This window comes from Ursus arctos, unplaced genomic scaffold, assembly GCF_023065955.2.
Source record: "Ursus arctos isolate Adak ecotype North America unplaced genomic scaffold, UrsArc2.0 scaffold_16, whole genome shotgun sequence".
Taxonomy (NCBI): domain Eukaryota; kingdom Metazoa; phylum Chordata; class Mammalia; order Carnivora; family Ursidae; genus Ursus; species Ursus arctos.
This window is the reverse complement of record NW_026622830.1, coordinates 5360497-5377606: the sequence shown is the minus strand read 5'-3', so window position 1 is coordinate 5377606 and position 17110 is coordinate 5360497. Positions and strand designations below refer to the sequence as shown.

Genomic DNA, 17110 nt, shown 5'->3' with positions numbered 1-17110 from the left:
GACCAGCCCCAGCCCCTGGGCTCCAGGTGCAGGAAGGTCTCTGAATCGGGAGCTCCTTGGAAAGGAGCCTGCCTCACCCCAGCCAGACCAGTCCCCTTGAGGGACTCTGATCCCTCTGAGGAGGTCCAAAGCTGGTGTCACTGTGGGGTCTTCAAACAGCTCCCTCCACCACCTGTCACACGCCAACTGTTTCGAGGAGAGCAGAAATAAAGCACAGGCTCTGCCAAACCCCAAGCCAGACAGGCGGCAGAACTTCCCCCAACGTCTTTGCCACGGGAGCCTTTCCCAGCAGTGACCCGGTGACGGCAGGGATGACGCAGTGTGGACGGCGCGTCCGGAGCACGGCAGTTGTGCCCACGCACCCCTGCGAGGCCCAGAGCTGGGACACACCTAAGCCCCTTGCCTCACTTGCATCCATTGTGCCCCCCACCCCCAGAGCCAAAACGGTGCATCAGGAGGCCAGGTAGTAAAGCACAGATCTATTCTGCAAAGCATCAAACCGCTTCAGGCACCGTAGGGCAATTAAATTAAGGAGGTTTTTTTCCATTGCCAAAAAAGAACTTCGAGATCTCAGTTAAAACACACACAGAGATCCACATGACACACGGCTGTGACAGGCACTCCCCTGCACACTGCGTGGGGCGCGTCAAGAGTCCGAAAGGGCCGAGGCTTGGCTTCCCCGTCATCGGCACCACCCCGAGACCAAGCCTGGAGCCCCACCACCGGCTGACGCTGCTCCCAGCTCTGTGTCTGGAGGAAGGAGGGGGGAGCCCCTCTTCATCCCTAACTTCCCACCCCTGAACTTGCCCCTGGGGTTCCCTTTAGAGGACCCCGTGCCCCTGTGACCTTGCTCTCATGAGAATCGAGCTGACCCTGACCTTCAAATGGCCGGGTGACCTTGGAAGGCGAAAGAGTGAGGTGCCTCCATTTTGCAGGAGGGGCCATCAGTCTGCCGTTGCTATTGGGGACCTCCAAGGAGTCCCTGGCAGGAGCCTCTTAGCACATAACTCCCAACCAGGCTTCCTGATTTTTGCCATTTCCAAATATCCATGAAAGGAATTAAAACTCCTAAATATTTTAATTTCAAAATTTAAATCCTATTCAATCAACTCACTTTTACTACCTACTCTTGTCTTCAACAATAACCCTTAGGAAATCGGGGGTTCCATTTATCCTAACGTGCTTTTAACATACAGCAGCCTAAGTACTTAACGGAGAAATTTAAAATGCCCATCCGCACGCCACCGAAAATGTTCTCACAGTTTCCCAGTTTGCTGTGGGCCTGTCGGTTTCTCCACACTTACAAGGTGGGACAGTTAGGACACAGGTGGCTTCAACGGGATCCAGATGCAGCTCAATTAACCTGTGGGCAAGCGTGCCCTTGGGCAAGTGACTTCTGTCCTCTGCACCTCAGCGTGCCGGTCTGAGAAACAGGTCCAGTGACAGCGGCTCCGCGGGGCCTCCACGTGACCCGGCGGCTGGCACACGGCAGGGATCAGTCACAGCAGGAGCGAACCGTATTGCCACATACAGCCCAAGGGAGTCCGGACGTTCAGGCACACCCCCGTCTGACAGACGAGGTGAGGACCAGGGCACAAAGGCCACAACAGCCACGCCGCCACGATTCTGAAGCCATGCTGCGGTTTCCAGTCCTTCCGCAGAGAAGGCTAGCCGGGGACCCCGGTGTCCAGCCCCTCACTCCCCAGGGAGGCCTGCTCCAACCCCCGACCCACAGCTCCACTCTGAGGCCCAAGCCATCCGTCAGCCGGCAGGAACGCAGCCTCACTGCTACCGCCTCTGAGTAACCGCCTCCCCCAGACATGATTCATACCTGTCTGGGGTCACCCACATCCTCATTCCCTGCAAAGGAATGCACGCCAGGTGAGGCGAGCAGGCGGGCTGGCATCAGTGGCTGGCGGGGCCGTGCCAGGCGGCGGCAGGGGCCTAGCCTGCTGAGTCTCCAAGGACTCTGCGGCCACCCTGAGTCCCCCTGGCCAGGGCTGGACAGACAGACGTCCCCATGTATGAGGCCCAGATTCAGGTTACAAAAGCTTTTCCCCCACAGGCAGCTGGCATTCCACCCGTGGACCGTGAGTCCTCTGGGTCCAGCTTGGCCCTCTACAGTCCCCTTGCCCTGTTGAGCGGTGCCACCCCAAGCCTCCCCCACACCAGGGAATGCTACACAGGGGTAAAAAGGCATCACTGCGGACCCACACTACGCGGTGGGTCTCAAAGTCGGGAGACTGAGCAAGAAAAGTCAAACAAGAAGAGTGAACACACAGCGTGATTCCATGTATGCCAAGCTCCCCACTAGGAAGGACTGGCCGGCAGTGTCTGCTCCAGGGGGTGGGCACAGACCGGAAAGGGAACCCGTCCGGGGACAGAAGTTTCCACGTCTTGGTCTGGACAGGTGTCCCATACACACGTTTGCCAAACTCATCACAACGGATTCTATGTCTGTGCACTTTGTGTCTGTAAATGACACCCCAATAAACACATCAGAGCGGGGAAAACACGGGTTCCAGAGGAAGGTTAACAACTTAAGAGAAGAGAAGGGACAGTGGGTGAGGTCTGAGGGGCTCTTCCTTCTCGCAAAGCCCTAGGTTCGATTATGCCCATTTGACAGAGAAGAGAACCAACAAGAGGAGAAGGCGGAGCAGAGAGACGAGCACGGGCTCATCCAGGGCATCAGGGACAAGAAAACCTCCTGTCCAGAAAGAACATTCTGCCTTCAACCGGGGACCCGCCAGTGCCGTCTCTGCCTGTCTTCTCCCCCTCTGTTCCTTGTGCGAAGAAACCTTTTCATAAAAGCGAGGTGCCACCTCCAGTGAGGCAGAAAGCCTCGCATAGGTCGCTAAAAACCCAGGAGGCAAAGGTTCAGGGCAGTTCCAGCTGCGGCCCAGGCGGGGACCGTGTCCCGCCAGCCACAGGGACAGAAAAAGAAGCCAGGATGCCGAGTGACCACCCTGATCACGGTACGCACCGAACCCCAGGGAACCCCCTGACCCCGAGGCTGGCTGGAGGCCTCAGGGGTCACTCAGCCGTTCCCAGCACCTGGTCCAGAACACAGCATGCAGGTGAGCCCTGCGCCGGGAGGCAAGGCCACCCAGGGTCCCACTGCTGCCTCCGGGAGGGTCGCCCATGAGTGGGAGCACTGTCCCGGCACACCCAGAGTCCCTGTTGGTGTGAGGTGTCCTTGCGATGACAACAGCATTAGAAGCAGGCCTCCATTCGTAACAGAAGGGCTTTGGGCTGAAAACTGGCCTTGGTTTTCTCCTCTCCCTCCCTGGACCTCGGCTTAGCTGCAGCTCCACCTGGAATTACCACGAGGGTTCAGCATCCCGGCTGCTGGCTTTGTCCCCAGGAGCTGGCCTGGAGCGCCCCTGAGCATCGGGCTTGCGAGCCCCCAGGCGGCATTCCCGTGCAGCCAGCACCGGGGACACCTGAGTGCAGCGGCGGCTGGAGGAATGCCTTCCGCTGTGAGGTTTGCTAAGCTCTCTCCACCCGCTCTCAGGAGCCCAGCCCACCCAGCACCCCACAAGCCATGGTGACCCCTCTCTCCTTTCAGCAGCAGCTCAATGCCAGACAAATTCCTGCTCTCTCAGGCCTGAGCTCCAGGCATCACTGCCCAGGGACCCTTCCAAGAAGGGGCACGGAGAAGACTGAACGAGGCAGCTGGAGAAGCCAGAGAGACCATACCCTTGCAGTGGGGGACGGGAGCTTCTGTAGCTTAGGGGATGGTGGGCAAAACACAGGCTTTGAAGCCCCAAAGCCCAAGTTCAAATCCTGCTCTGCTCCTCGTGACCTCCCACACCGTGGCATCTGACCTAGCTCGGGCTCCTCAGGTGCACAGGGGGACTGCCCCAGGCACAGTGAGGCTGGGCACGCACAATGCTGGTCAGCAGGTACAGCTGCGGTGTGGAAAGCCACGATGTCACAGTGGGCGAACACTAAGAAAAAGATCAGACAGACAAAGTTGCCAGGTGCCAGGTGCCCACTCCCTGAACACTGCCTGCCTCCTAGCTTTTCTCGGTCTTCTTCCCAAGCCCCACACCCCCTCGCCCGAGTCTATGCTGGGGAAAAGGTCCAGAGCTCATTCTCACTAGAGTGTAAAGGAATGCTGCAGTGTGCTTGGGGTAGGGCTCAAGATACCCAGGGGAAAGAGGCTGTGGAGGTAAAGTGGAGGCTTCTGTGACATGGAGGCTCGTGACCCCGATTTTAAAGACAGACAAATGAAGTGCTGTGGAGATGCTGGGGAATAACAGGAATGGGGGGTCTTTCTGCAGATCTCAGCTTGCACAAGCCTGGAGGTCTGGGAGGGCCCCAAGCCTGAGAGCTGAAGGCAGGAGGCTGGGGCACTCCAAGCGGGTGGCACCCTCCTAGAACTCACAGAAGTGAGTTGTTCCGTAGCTCGGAGGGGGTCCTGCAGCCCTCACGCCTCTCCCCGCTGGACGGCCCTGCGCAGACAGCTCCCAGCTCCCTTCTTGAGAATCATCCACACCACAGTCCAGCCCTTTCTGAGCCCCGACCAGGAGTGGACCCGGGAGCACCACCTCGGGGAGAGTCTCCCCAGCAAGAGTGGACGCTGCTCGGATGAGCCATGTCTGTCCCGGGCAGGAAGGGCGGTGCGGGACGGACGGCCACACGCTCATCCCCGATCCACGCCCTGGAGTCTCGAAGCCGCTCAATAACCACGGGCCGGGCTCTCCTCTAAGTAAAGGGTCCCAGGAGCTGGGGACTCACCAGTGCTCGAGCCGGGCCCTCATTCGGTGATGCGGACGGCAGGATCCGGGGGACTGAGTGGGGCAGACGGACAGTCACCAGAGAAGCAGACCGCGGGGAGAAATATTCGTCAACTCCACATAAGCAACGCGGGGATTACGCACGTGCAGGCAGAGCCAGGATTTACACGGACAACCGGAAGTTGGACTCGTAATTACACCTCTGGGCCATGCAGCAAGCAACTCTAATTAGCCTCTAGATGGGAGGGTAGTGACAATTTTATTTAGGGCCAAAAGTAAGTAATAAAATTAGGCAAAATGAGCCGCTCCACGTGTAAGTCCCCACACTTTGCAGAATAAGGAAACACTCGACCATTGCAAACATCGAATAATTGTCACTGTGAGGAACACTGAGGGGAGGGTGGGGAATGGCCTCTGACTCTTAAACCTGGACATTTAAACCGTTCCACGGTGGACCCCCAGACGACAGAGTTTTGTTTTGTTTTTTTAAAAAAGGCAACATTCTCTGCATGTGTGCCCTTTCGACGGGAAACTCAGCTCCGAGACGCCGTCAGGGGCGTCCCTACGTGCCAGCCTGCTCAGGAGCCGGGATCCATAAACACGGGCAAGATACACCCGAGATAGGAGCGTATTTAGCTGTGATCTCCCGTAACGATCACCAGCAGCCAAATGGAGTGGCGTTTAAAGAGCCTGTCGGTGTTATTTAATCGGTTATATTCACCGACGTAATCGACACTCTCTCCATCACCTCAATACACCCCCCTCTCCCTCCCATACCATAAATAGATTAGAAAAAATAGTTTCCTGCTATGGCCGTGACCCCATCGGCTGCCAAGCTCAGCCTGGTATGAATCACTCAGGGCTCACCGCGACGGCGTTCTCCAATGACTGAACGATAACGGGGCAGCACAGACACCAATAAATGAATCATGCCTTCCGCAAGACCAAACCTTTGGCTTTTACAGACACCAATTACAAAGTAGAAAGAAAAGAACAAAGAAATTACTCAGGGTGTTTTCGCAAAGTTGATTCATAGGTTTACAGAATTATTACCGACTAAATTGTTTTTAGGAGGGCAATTAGAGCTACGACCAGCTCCAGCACATCATCAGCCTATCGACATGGGAATTTGCAAAATGGGGTGGGGAGGCCACCAACGTCTTGCAGGGCTCCCGGGGACCTCACTTTCTACTTTCTCCTGGCGGGTTCTTTAAGACGTTTGTGAAATCCTTAAGACGTGCAGCCACAGAAACGACGTAGAGAAAGTAAGCACATATACACGTCGTTTCAGTAAAAATCTTCGTATTCACTTTTAGCTGTAGTAGAACTATTTTTCACTTCTGTGACCAGGATTTTGCAACACAATAACCAGATAACGTCTACAATACAACCAAATGCTCCCACAATGTCTCCATGCACACCAACTGCAGACAGTTCAGACCAAAGCTATTTTACCTACTATAAAACTTAGGGTGATGACGAAAGAACTCTCACTGTGCCCATATGCAAATTCTGAGCCTCTCTAACGAAGTGCGACCTCTGGGATGAATCACCCCACAGGCCTTGGGCTGAACCTTGCTGGCCAGGCTTCCTGCACAAGCTTCTGCGAAGTGTGAAAGCATCCCCACCAGGGACATCAGATCCTTGTGGGCAAACCGACACAGGAAAAAATAAAACTGAGCTTACACCTGGCTTAGGCTCTCGGGCTTCCCGGCAGCTGCCTGGACCGCCATGGGTAAAGCCAGCCCCTGGCAGTGACCAGGTAACGAGGGCCACTGGGACAGAAAACCTCTTTCAGGAACGGGCAGTTTGCTTTCCCCCTAAATCTGCTGGAAATCTGACTCAGCTCCCCACGTCTCTTTCTGTTTTGAAGATGGAGGCTGAAGATTTCAGCTGCCCTGGTGCACCCCGGGCAAAGCCAGGGAAGGCTCAGGCTCAGGCTTGGCACACCTGTGGGAGGCAGGGTCCCCACTGTGGCCTCCAGTCAAGGGACCTCAAAAAAGTCTCCCAGCCTTGGTGGGTGGAATGCACACGTTTAAAAATGTTCTACATATTTAATGTCACAAAATATCTGTGTATCTTTCATATATCCAAAAATATGCAGTTTTATATATTAAAGCACATATATCTATATTCTTAACTACTGACTCCAAAACAAATCCATGGCTGGATTTGTCACTTCTACTGCCCCCCAAAGCCAGGGATGGAAACCTCATCTCCCAGAGACCTCAGGACCAACAAAGACTCTCCCACCCGAGGCCGCCATGATGGGCATGCCAGGGATCGATGGCTCCCCATCAGTCACGGGGGCAAGTGAGGAGCACCACAGATCCGCTCACTCACCGACCGCTTCACCCTGTACCGACCATCTACTCTGGGCCAAGAGCACGCAAAAGCGGTATCGGTCCTCAGCGCGACTCGGCACGGCTGCCCCCGTCCCCATCGCCGAAGTCCCCGTGAGGGACAAAAGATCTGGGACAACTTCTCCAAACTTCAAGGCAAGGCGGGGCCTTGAACCCGCGCAACTGTTCAGAGGTGTAGGCTGTGTCCGTCTGTCCAGCCCGGGGGGAGCCCGGTGCCGTGCGCCGTGCGCCGTGGAGAGCCGGCAGGTGCTTCAAGGGGACAGGGCAGGTGCTTCAAGGGGACAGTGCAGCTTGAAGAGCCAAGAGCCAGCTCCTAGAGGCCAGAAGCAAACTTTATCCGGCATCCAGATCCCAGGGCCACTGGGGATGTTACACTTGCTACCAAATAATTAAAAGTCTCTGCTAGCAGAGTTATTTCCCAAACCCACTGACACGATACTCATTGATTTTAGCTACAATGCATCTGAAGGGAAAGAAACTCAGAGTCCACGTTCCCCGAGGCTCTGGACATCAGGCCATCAGGCCATCAGGACACCAGGCATCGCAGGCACCAACTCTAAGCCAAGTGACCCACCCCTTCTTTCCACCCCCAACCCAATGCAAAACAAATACATATTAGAATCTGCCAGAACATCAGGAAGATCCCATCCCCCCTGATACCTCCCAGGTGAGTCACGGGAGCCACCCCAGCACCTGTCAACACGTGGCGTCTCACCGTGCCTCAGAGCAAACGCCAGCTCCGCTCGTAGGTGACACCGGGCAGGAGAGTAACCCCAACACTCTATGTCTGGAGGAGGTGTCCAGAGAACTGCCCTACAAATTCTCCCTGTGGGGCTGGGCGCGGGCGGCCGCTGTGCCTTTCTGGCGTTTCAGTGCTCTAAGCACTGAAGCAATCGGAAGAGAGACCTTGACCTCCCAGGACAGCCCTGGCTGAAGCAGGGGAGGCAGGCCTGCCCCCTAGTGCAGCTTTGACGTTTCCAGAAGCAATGGTGGCTGCAGGTGAAGGCACCGTTCCTGCCCACAGACAGTAAACTTCCTTGATGCATTCAAAACACGAGTCTGTGCCCCCGAGGTGCTTCTCAGTGCTCGGGCCACCGTCTTGCGCACCCACGAAGCAGGTGCTGGTCTTCCCTCCATTTTACGGGGGTGCTGGTGGAGGCCTGGGGGGGACGCAGCGCATGCCCTGAAAAGGATGGTTTTCAGAGTCTTTAACTTGACTGTGTCCTGTCCAGTCTGGACGCTTCTTCCAGACTGCCCACGCGCCCTGCCCAGACCCCCTTCCTTCCCGCCTCTTCCACATCGGGGGTATCTGCAGGCTCGGGGGACAGACTGAGCAAAACGGGCACGGTCCCCAACCCCTCCGTGTCTGGTGACCAGAAACAACACAAGTGAAGATGAATTACACAATACCCAACACAACATGACAGCTGTGACAGGAGAAACCCCCAGGGGTGCTCTTGGAGCCCAAACAGGATGATGGGTCTGGGATCCTGGGGGAGCCTCCCTGGGAGAGGTGTCCAAAGTGGCCTCCTTTCCACTCCCTCCCAGGCCCCGCCCTGGAATAAACTCAATTTGGGTCTGCTCACTAGAAGGGCAGCCCCCAGAGGGCAGGGTTCTGTCTATGGGGTCCCGGCACTCGGCAGCACAGTCGCTATGTGATGACTTGAGAAATGGCTGGGCACCCCCTTCTCGACCCAGATGGCCTGGAAATCAGGGTAAGGTGAACAGATACGGTCCCTCCGGGAACAGCCCTGGGCCATTCACCCATGTCCTGCCCCAACGTTGGAGGTGGCGGTACTGGGGATGCAGAGACGCCAGCTCTTCGCGCAGCCTGATGAGGGGACACCTGTCTGGGGGACACCTTGCGAACGAATGACAGCCAGTGTGCTGCCAGAGTGCAATGGACCCGACCGCGCACCCGAGATCTGTGAGCGTTCTTCCCTAGTGAATGGTCCAACGTGGGCTTGCAGTCTTGGGACGAAATCTAACCCACCACTGCCAATGTCTAGTTTTAGAAAGCTAACGCTGGGGCTCGGGGAGTCGACGTGGTAGTGTGGGGACGAAATAGTGGGAGCGGGAGCGTGGGGTCAGGGAGCTCAGGTCTGAATTCCAACAGAGCAGCAGTTCCTGGCTGTGTGACCTGGGGCGAGTGTCTTACCCTCTCTGAACGCATTTTTCGCATCTGCAAATCGGAGAGAGCAATAGCTCTCTCACAGAGCTGTTTTGGAGATTGAGAAAAAATGCGTCACTGGTACCCCTGGCACACAGGAAGTTCTCCATATCCAACTAAGGAAGGGAGTGGAAGCAAAAATCCATCAGTCACCCGGAAACAGAAGAGAAAAGCCGTGCTGTGGCTCTGGGAAGGCCTGGGAATGCCCCAACCCTTTCTAGGCCCATCCCGGTGCACTGAAGCCCCCGCTCTTGTCAGCAAGCCATTCTGGGACTTTTCCCAGCTTGGTGACAGATGCCTCCACCGGCACCTGACGAAGCCCTGACGAGACCCACAGGTGACACAGTTCGGCTCTGCCGTGTCACTCGAAGGGAAAGTGAGGTTGACTGTCAATGCTCCAAACTGTCATGACTTCATGAAAGGGGCAGCCCCCTCGGGGAGGGGGCAGGGCAGCACGTGAAGACACAGGTGCTCGGAGACGTCAAGCAGACAATGTGCCCCCATCCCACCCCCCAGGGGAAAACAAAAATCAGGGTCTTATTCTGATGGTTCACAGTCTGTATACGCTCACTTGTTAAAAACTGAAATTAATTTTCAAAAAATGGGAGCCTCAGACCATCCCTCGTTTCTGGGTTTCGTGCTCCGGGTCGTCTTCTGCATTGGACCTGGTGGGGTGTCTGGATGTCAGGGTGCTACTGACTTCATGGCCTAAGTTTTGTGCCTCCCAGGCCCACAGAGCCCCGGTCTCCAAAGCTGGCTGTGGACTGTGGGAGCCCAAGGGGGTCCCTGGGAGACCTTGTGGGGCTTCCTGCCCTGGAGTGGGCATGCTGGCGGTTTCCCAGCCACCTCTGCGGTGGGCCGGGCAGGGACAAGGAAAGGCAAATATTCAAGTCCCTCCATCTTCAAGGTCACGGTCCCCACACGGGCCTGTTTATTCCAACGCCCCCACCCCTGCCAGCACCCCAGCCCCAGGACGGGGAAACCTTTTTCTGGTGCAGGCCTCCTCATCAGGCAGTGACCGCCAGGAAACAGGACTGAGCAGACACTTGAAACTAGTCCTCCCCCAGTGTCACCACCAACCCCCATGAACACGGGGCTGCATAGATACCAGGCCACACTTGAGAATAACCTTTGAAGAGGCACAGTCCCCCAGCACACGGGAGCTGCCGTTACCCCGCTTTCCACTAGCACCACAGGACAGCCAGTAAGTGCCAGAGCTGGGCCGGGCTCCCATCTCCCTGGCCCCCAGTCACACGCTCGACCCACCCCAACCCACGGACAGATCAGGTCTGCGGGCAGGTGTCGTGGGGCCCTCGAAGCGAGAGGAAAAAAGAACTGCCAGTCCTGAAAAACCAAGAGTTTTACATCAAAATCCAGCTGTCCGGGTCCTTGAAACGAAGAGGTCTGGCCACACAGGGCCCGCGCGGTGGATGCCCCGTCAGGCAGGACTCAGCCCCAGGTCTCTGCAGGCCACCCCACCCCGAGCCTCGCTTCCCTGGCTGCAGGGAGCCCCGGGCGCAGCACGGAGCCATCCTCCTCGCTCCCAGGCACACAAAGAAGGGTGGGCCTGCCAGCACGCGGGGCCTCCACACGTGCCCCTAACCGTGCACTGGCACGCGCGCGCACACACACGTGCATGCATGTGGGCACACGACCCTTTTCAGAAGCACAAAGCAGGCCCTTGGCTTTGATTGCCCCCTCAGCACGTGCGCCAGACAAGCACCCCGGGCTGGCGGGAGCACGGCCTCCCAACTTGCACTGGTAAGGTACTTCTCTTCGGGCAGGACCCCAGACCGCGAATCCCCTGCAAACTTGGTCTTCGGATGATAAAAACCCGAAGAGGAAAAGCCACGTGGCCCATACCCCCCACGTGGTAGCTTGGGTCCCACCACTGGTAAGCTCCTCTACAGCACGGTTTTACTCGTTAACCACTGCACAAACCAGGGGCGCGGTGAGGGCAGGTGCCCAGCGCACCTGAGCTGGCAGGTGTGGGGCTGCTGCGGGACACTCACACCCTGCTGTCCTGTTAAAGCTGCGGCCACCCCGGCCCTCCCGAAGGGCCTGCTCTCCCCAGCAGCTGCACACCCCCCTCCATTTCCCTTCTCCTCCCAAGGGAGAGGGCCTCCATTTGCACAGCGCGGAGGGCAGACTGCGTCCACGGCCGAGCAGCAATTACTTACTCTCTGCCTTGAGAAACACGAAGCTGGGCCCTGACCCTAGGCCACGCCGGGTGGTGTGGCTGGCTTACCCCAGACCTCCTGGGGAGCTGTGGCCAACTGTCTGACCTGAGAGCCAGTCTAGGATTTGCACCTCAACCTAAAACCCAGACAGTCGGAAAACATGTGGGTTAAAAGGCCCCGCTGAGAGGGCCCGTGGGGGAAACAGCTCGAGCTAGACGGCCACAGTTAAACCAAATTCTGAACTATAGGCCTGCAGGGTGCCAGTCTCCCCTCCTAATACATGCAAATCCAAGACGGAGCCCCCTGTCCTTCCTGCGTGGCACCCCAGGGGCGCTCCGTAAAGGCCAAGGGAACGACACGCAGGCGTCACCTCTGAGCGCGACCACGGGCCTTCACAGGGGCTGATCTCTGAAGGGGACTGAGCTTCAGCTTCTGACAACTCCCTTCCACCCCCTGCCCCCCCACCCCCCGGAGAAATAATTGATTAAAACAGCAGTTCTCAGCCAGGGCCATGTGCCCCCGCAGGGGACATCAGGCGAAGTCCGGAGACATTTTGGGGTGTTACGACTTGGTGGGGGGAGCAGAAGCCTACTCCAACGGGCATGTAGCAGGCAGAGGCCAGAGATGCCGCTAAGTACCTCTACACCACACAGCGCCCCCCCCCCCAAGGACGTCCTGGTGCCTTGGGTGAAATGCCCCGGATCTGAGACATGGGGCACCGGTGTCCTGGGCGTTTCTGCAAGCTGTCTGGGAATATCTGTTGGGAACTGGGTGTGGAAGAGGAATCAGAGGCTCAATGATATTGGTGGTGTTAAGAAACACTACTGCCACCATAGATACAGGGGTCCAGGGTGGGTGTGGGGCAGGGCCCGGCCCAGGGTCCTCCAGAAATGCCGCACAGGTGCCAAGAGCCGTATGGCACACATCAGTCTGTCCAGGCAGAGGGGGCATCCACCTGCCCCCCAAAGCCTCAAGCAGAAGCTGGAGGAGAAAGGCAGGGGCTAATTTCTAAGAGACAGACCTATAAAGAGGTCAACAAGAACGCCAAGAAACATGCATGCCAGAGGAACCCTTTCCTGAAAAGTCGCCTGGCCAAATCCCTACTGTCAGCTCTGGTGGGCTGTCACCAGAGCCGGCTGTTTTTAACCACAGGACCCCTGGCTTTTTTAAAGAACAGCATATTTTTCTGTGGGGTATCTTGGGTACAGTGAACTCCCATCAGAGAGCGACCCTCACCCCCTGACTCTCAGGGAAAATTGGGGGCCCCCGGTGTGTGCTGGCAGTATCTTGCATCGGGCTTCCTTGGAGACAGCCCGGTTCCCACCCTCCCAAGTGCACGGGTGGGCGATGCTGCTGATTTCCTCCAGCCCCCAAGTTCAAGATGGACCTACTGCGGGGCCCAAGTTCCAAATTCAAGAGGCAGAGTGTGCGCTTCCTGAGAAATGACGCTGGGTCTGGGTCCAACGTGCATTGGGGACCGGGGGCAAAGCTTTCCATTGCCACCTTCCCTCACCTGTAAAAACCTGAGCTGGACAAGGCTCCAGCCAGCTCTGAGATTTGGGGCAACTGAACGCCGCACCAGGGACCCAGCGCTGTCCAAGGGGAGGGGAGCCATTCTTGGCACTGGAACCTCCAGCCAGACTTTGGAGGGCAGAGGCCCCATCTTGAAAGTTGGTAGAATTTTCGATTTCAACCGTCAGGGTCTCATTTTTCAGATGAGGAAACTAAGGCAGCTGAAGGAACCTACCAAGGGCCACGGGGACACTGCCCCCGCAGCCCAGCTCCAACTCCATCTTTGACGTTCTGCGTGCAAACCACCCCCAACCCCTACCACGTGAAATGTGCCCTTCCTTCCGCACTTCAAATTTTCCTCCCCATCTTTTTGTACAAAGAAAACTCCAGGCCTTCAGGCTTCCTCACCAGACCCTTTCGGGGAAATCTGATTAGCACTTCCAACTAACTGTTACATTATACCTGCATCTTAAAGATCATTTCCCTTCCTGCCCTGGGCTTTCTTCCAGTAAGTAGGGGGCCGTGTGTAAAACTACACTGTGCATGGTGACTCAGGCACCACCCCGGGGCCAGCTGGAACAGGCCAGGGTTCCAGGCGCTAACCTCGAGGGTCCCGCTCAGATGCCAGACCGGGAGAAGCACACAGGTGGAGGGCAATGGATGGAACAACATCTTGGTGTCAGCCAAAACATCATCAGGGCCGAAGAGCCCACGAAGGGATGGGAATAAGAATGAATTTTTTTAAAAGTCCTGAACACAAAGCAAGGACAAGTGCAAAATACCGGTGCCCAGTCCTCATAATAGTAAGTTCGACACAGCAGCGTGGACCTCTGGGGTGGGGAGTTCCCTAAGGCAGCTTTACAGAAGGGGGAAAATGAGGCACCAAGGGTACTTGAACAGCAAGCCATTTAGCACTGGCGAGGCTCTCTCCAAACATGTGCGAACATATTTTAATAATATCCTCGTGCATTTCATTAGCCTCCTGAGTTCACAAAGGGCCTTTGGGAAGCAATCTGGTTTAATGCAACTCAGTTCCGCAAATGCTGGCTCTGGGCAGGTTCTCCTGGCACCTCGCTGGCCTGACGCGGGGAGGCTTTGGGGGATGGGTTGGGGGGAACCAGGCTTTCAATTCCGGGGCTGGAGGGAGGGGGGCACTCATGGGTGGAAGGACCCACCACCAAAGGTGGCCAGCCTGCCCCGACAGGACCGGTCATGGGTTATTTTTACCTCTTGTGCCTCACTGTACAGGCTCAGGGGCCACAAAATGTGGCAGCCGCCTGCGGAAACTGGCTTATGAGTCACCCAGTGACTGCCCTGCTCAGTGGTGGCCGCCTCTGACTCCTGGTCCCAGCTGGAAGAAGGCTGGCCCTTGCAGGGAAGGGCTGTGTGCTCCCTTGCCTTGGGTGCTCAGAGGTGAGGGTAGGGAAACTGAAGCCCCGAGAGGCAAGAGGTCCCCACAAGGATGGGCTGGGGAGGGGGTACAGGTTAGAAGGCACTCCACCCAACCCAACCTCCACCTGAGTGGGCTATGTGTGGCGGAAGTAGAGGCTTATTTGGCTCAACTTCTGGATGTATAGGGTGAGATGGTGCCAAGGTTCCAACACCCCCTCCCCACCCTCGGTCTACCTCCTCCTTTCAGGGCCAGGCAGTCCCAAACACAGACAGCCCCAAACTTTGACTCATTTGCAACCACGGTCCCAGCCAGGCTGAGCCAAGCTGTCCAGACAGAGGCTATTTATAGGTGCGTCGGGGACACAGACACTCACACAATGAGACACACACTCCCGATCCACCTTCGGCCAGACCCACCAGCGCTGTACCCTGGATCCAGACACCCGGACGCAAATGGTCCCCAAACCCCCAAAGCTAGGCACACACTCTAAAGAGGCACCCAGACCCGGACATAGGCAGAGACGCAGAAAGACTACATATTCCCCGGACAGACTGCGACCCAGACACACAGACACAGAGAGACACGGAGACGCGCCAGACCCAGACAGACACACACAGACACGCACACTCCACAGCCGCAAGGAAACCCACTCACACAGACCGAGACAGAAGCGCCACGCACACTCCAGACACACACCCCGGGCCCCAGACACCCCGCAGGCCAGACAGTGTCTCACACGCCCGCCACCCCCCTTCCCCCAGCCAAAGTTGATAAAGAGCCGGCCTAATTGCTCCATCGAGACGGCCCCTTAGGGAAATAAAATGGAAACTTCACGGATCCGACCGCCCCAGCCCTCCCGCGCCGGGCGCCCCGCCGCCCTCCGCGTCGCTCGGCCCCGGGTCCGAGTCCCAGCGGGCGGGGCGCGGGCAGCGGGGGCCGTGCCAGGCTCGCCGCGCCGCGGGACAAAGCCGGGCCGGCCGCCAGCTGCCGCGAGCCAGGAGGGCGCGCCCGGGGCGCAGGGCGCACGGCCCGAGGGGGCGCGCAAGGCCCGGGCCCCCGCCCGCAGCTGCGCCCGGACTCGGGGTCTGAGCCCGACATGGGGCCTCAGGGGAGGGGGGCACGGGGTCACTCACTGATCTCCATGCTCTGGAACAAAGAGCGTTTGCAGTTGCACGTGCAGGAGACATTGGGCTGCCCGGCGGCGAGGGCGGCGGTGCTGTTGACCCCCATCAAGCGGTGCATGGACGGCGCGGCGTCTCGGCGCGGGGCGCAGGGGGCACGGGGGCGGCCGGGGGGGGTTCCGGCCGGCGCCCGGCGCTCGGGCCCCGCATGCAGGAGGCGCGCGGCGGGGAAGGCGCACCCCGGCTCGCCGGGCTCGGGGCGCCGCCAAGTTCCCGGGGCGCCGCGGGACTCAGTGCGCGGGGCCGCGCTCCCCTGCGCCCCCCGGCCGCCCCTCGGCAGCCCCGGGAGCGTCGGCAGTGCCCGCGGGTGGCGTCCGGGAAATGGGCTGGCAGCCGGGGCGCGCGCTGCCGCCGGGGCTGAGCCTCTGCTGCTGGCTTCCCGCAGCCGAGCGCCGCCGCCGCCGCCGCCGCCTCCTCCTCATTCAAGTCCAAGGAGATCGGGTTTCGCTCCGAGACCGCGGTCGGAGGCAGGCAGACGGTCTGACGTCAGCGCTAGACGGGGCTGCCGGTTCCCACCGCGCGGGGGCCGGGGAGGGGGCGCGCGCTGCGCCAATCCCCGCCGAGGTTCCCCCGCACCCCCTTCCCCGGCCGCGGGGCGGGGTGACAGAGAAGGGGGCGGGCTCTTAAAGGGCCAGAGCGAGGCGGCCCGCGTAGACCCGGGACCAGCCGGGCGGAGGAAGGGTGCAGCGTCCCCGCCCTTACTGGGGTCAGTTTGGAACCCCTGGCCTGGACACGCGGGTCCGGGAAAGCGGGACTCGTTCCCACCCTCACCTCCGAGCGTTGCGGGTGCGTTCTGGGACCCCGGAGTTCTTGACCCCGGTTTAGGGCAAGCCTGCCCCATCCCAAAGAAGGTCCCTGGACTCTGGGTACGGGGAATTGGAGAAGATGGGGGAAGTCCTACAGATCCCCCATTACCTGATTTCGCAGGAGACTCTCCGCCTCCAGGTCTGCAGAACCACGAGGCCCCTAGTCCCCTACGCCCCTTGCACACTTTAACCCGACCCCAAGGAGGTCGACTAGGTCAGACTGGAATTCGCGTAGACACGCCCCGGACCGCTCCGAGAAACGCCCGGGAGCCCTTGTCATGTAAATACGTGTCGGGGACTTGTGTAACTTCCCAGCCGGCGGGGCCCGGGGCGAATCCACTCCCATTGTCTGCTGCCGGAGGGGCCACCGGCCGGGGAGGCGGGCGCCTCCGGAGTTCAAAAGAGGGGGGAGGAAGTGCGGGGGGTGTACTTTTATTTCATTAAGTTTTAATTACACAAGTGCTACAAGAACACATTCTCTTGGTTTAAAAAGAAATGAAAATATTACGTCAGAGGTCCTCTTTCTGGCGCTCCTCCAAACTCTCCACTATTTGGTGTGTCCCCTCCTAGACCCTTGCCTAAATCTCTGTTTATTTTACGTGCACTTGGGGAGCGCCTACCTTGGGCCAGAAACTTACCAAATATTAACTCAACCTGATACCTACTCCCAGAGGCAGGAATGTTGTTACCCCCATTTTACAGACGTGGGAACTGGCCTGGGGAGTTGGTTGCTTAGGGCCACACAATGGAACAGGCTGGTCCC

General features: G+C 58.3%; 1 protein-coding gene across 2 annotated transcripts in view; it reads right to left on the bottom strand.

The window, feature by feature from the left end:
- PMEPA1 (prostate transmembrane protein, androgen induced 1) overlaps positions 1–16105 on the bottom strand; it is a 55904-nt gene extending 39799 nt beyond the window's left edge. Inside the window, exon 1 of one of the 2 annotated variants that reach the window (XM_026503798.4) lies at positions 15494–16105. In XM_026503798.4, the coding sequence (XP_026359583.2) occupies positions 15494–15602 (109 nt within the window). In that variant the 5' untranslated portion in view covers positions 15603–16105. The remainder of the gene's footprint in view (positions 1–15493) is intronic. The other variant, XM_026503797.4, reaches the window with a different exon arrangement.
- Between the last annotated feature and the right edge of the window lie 1005 nt (positions 16106–17110).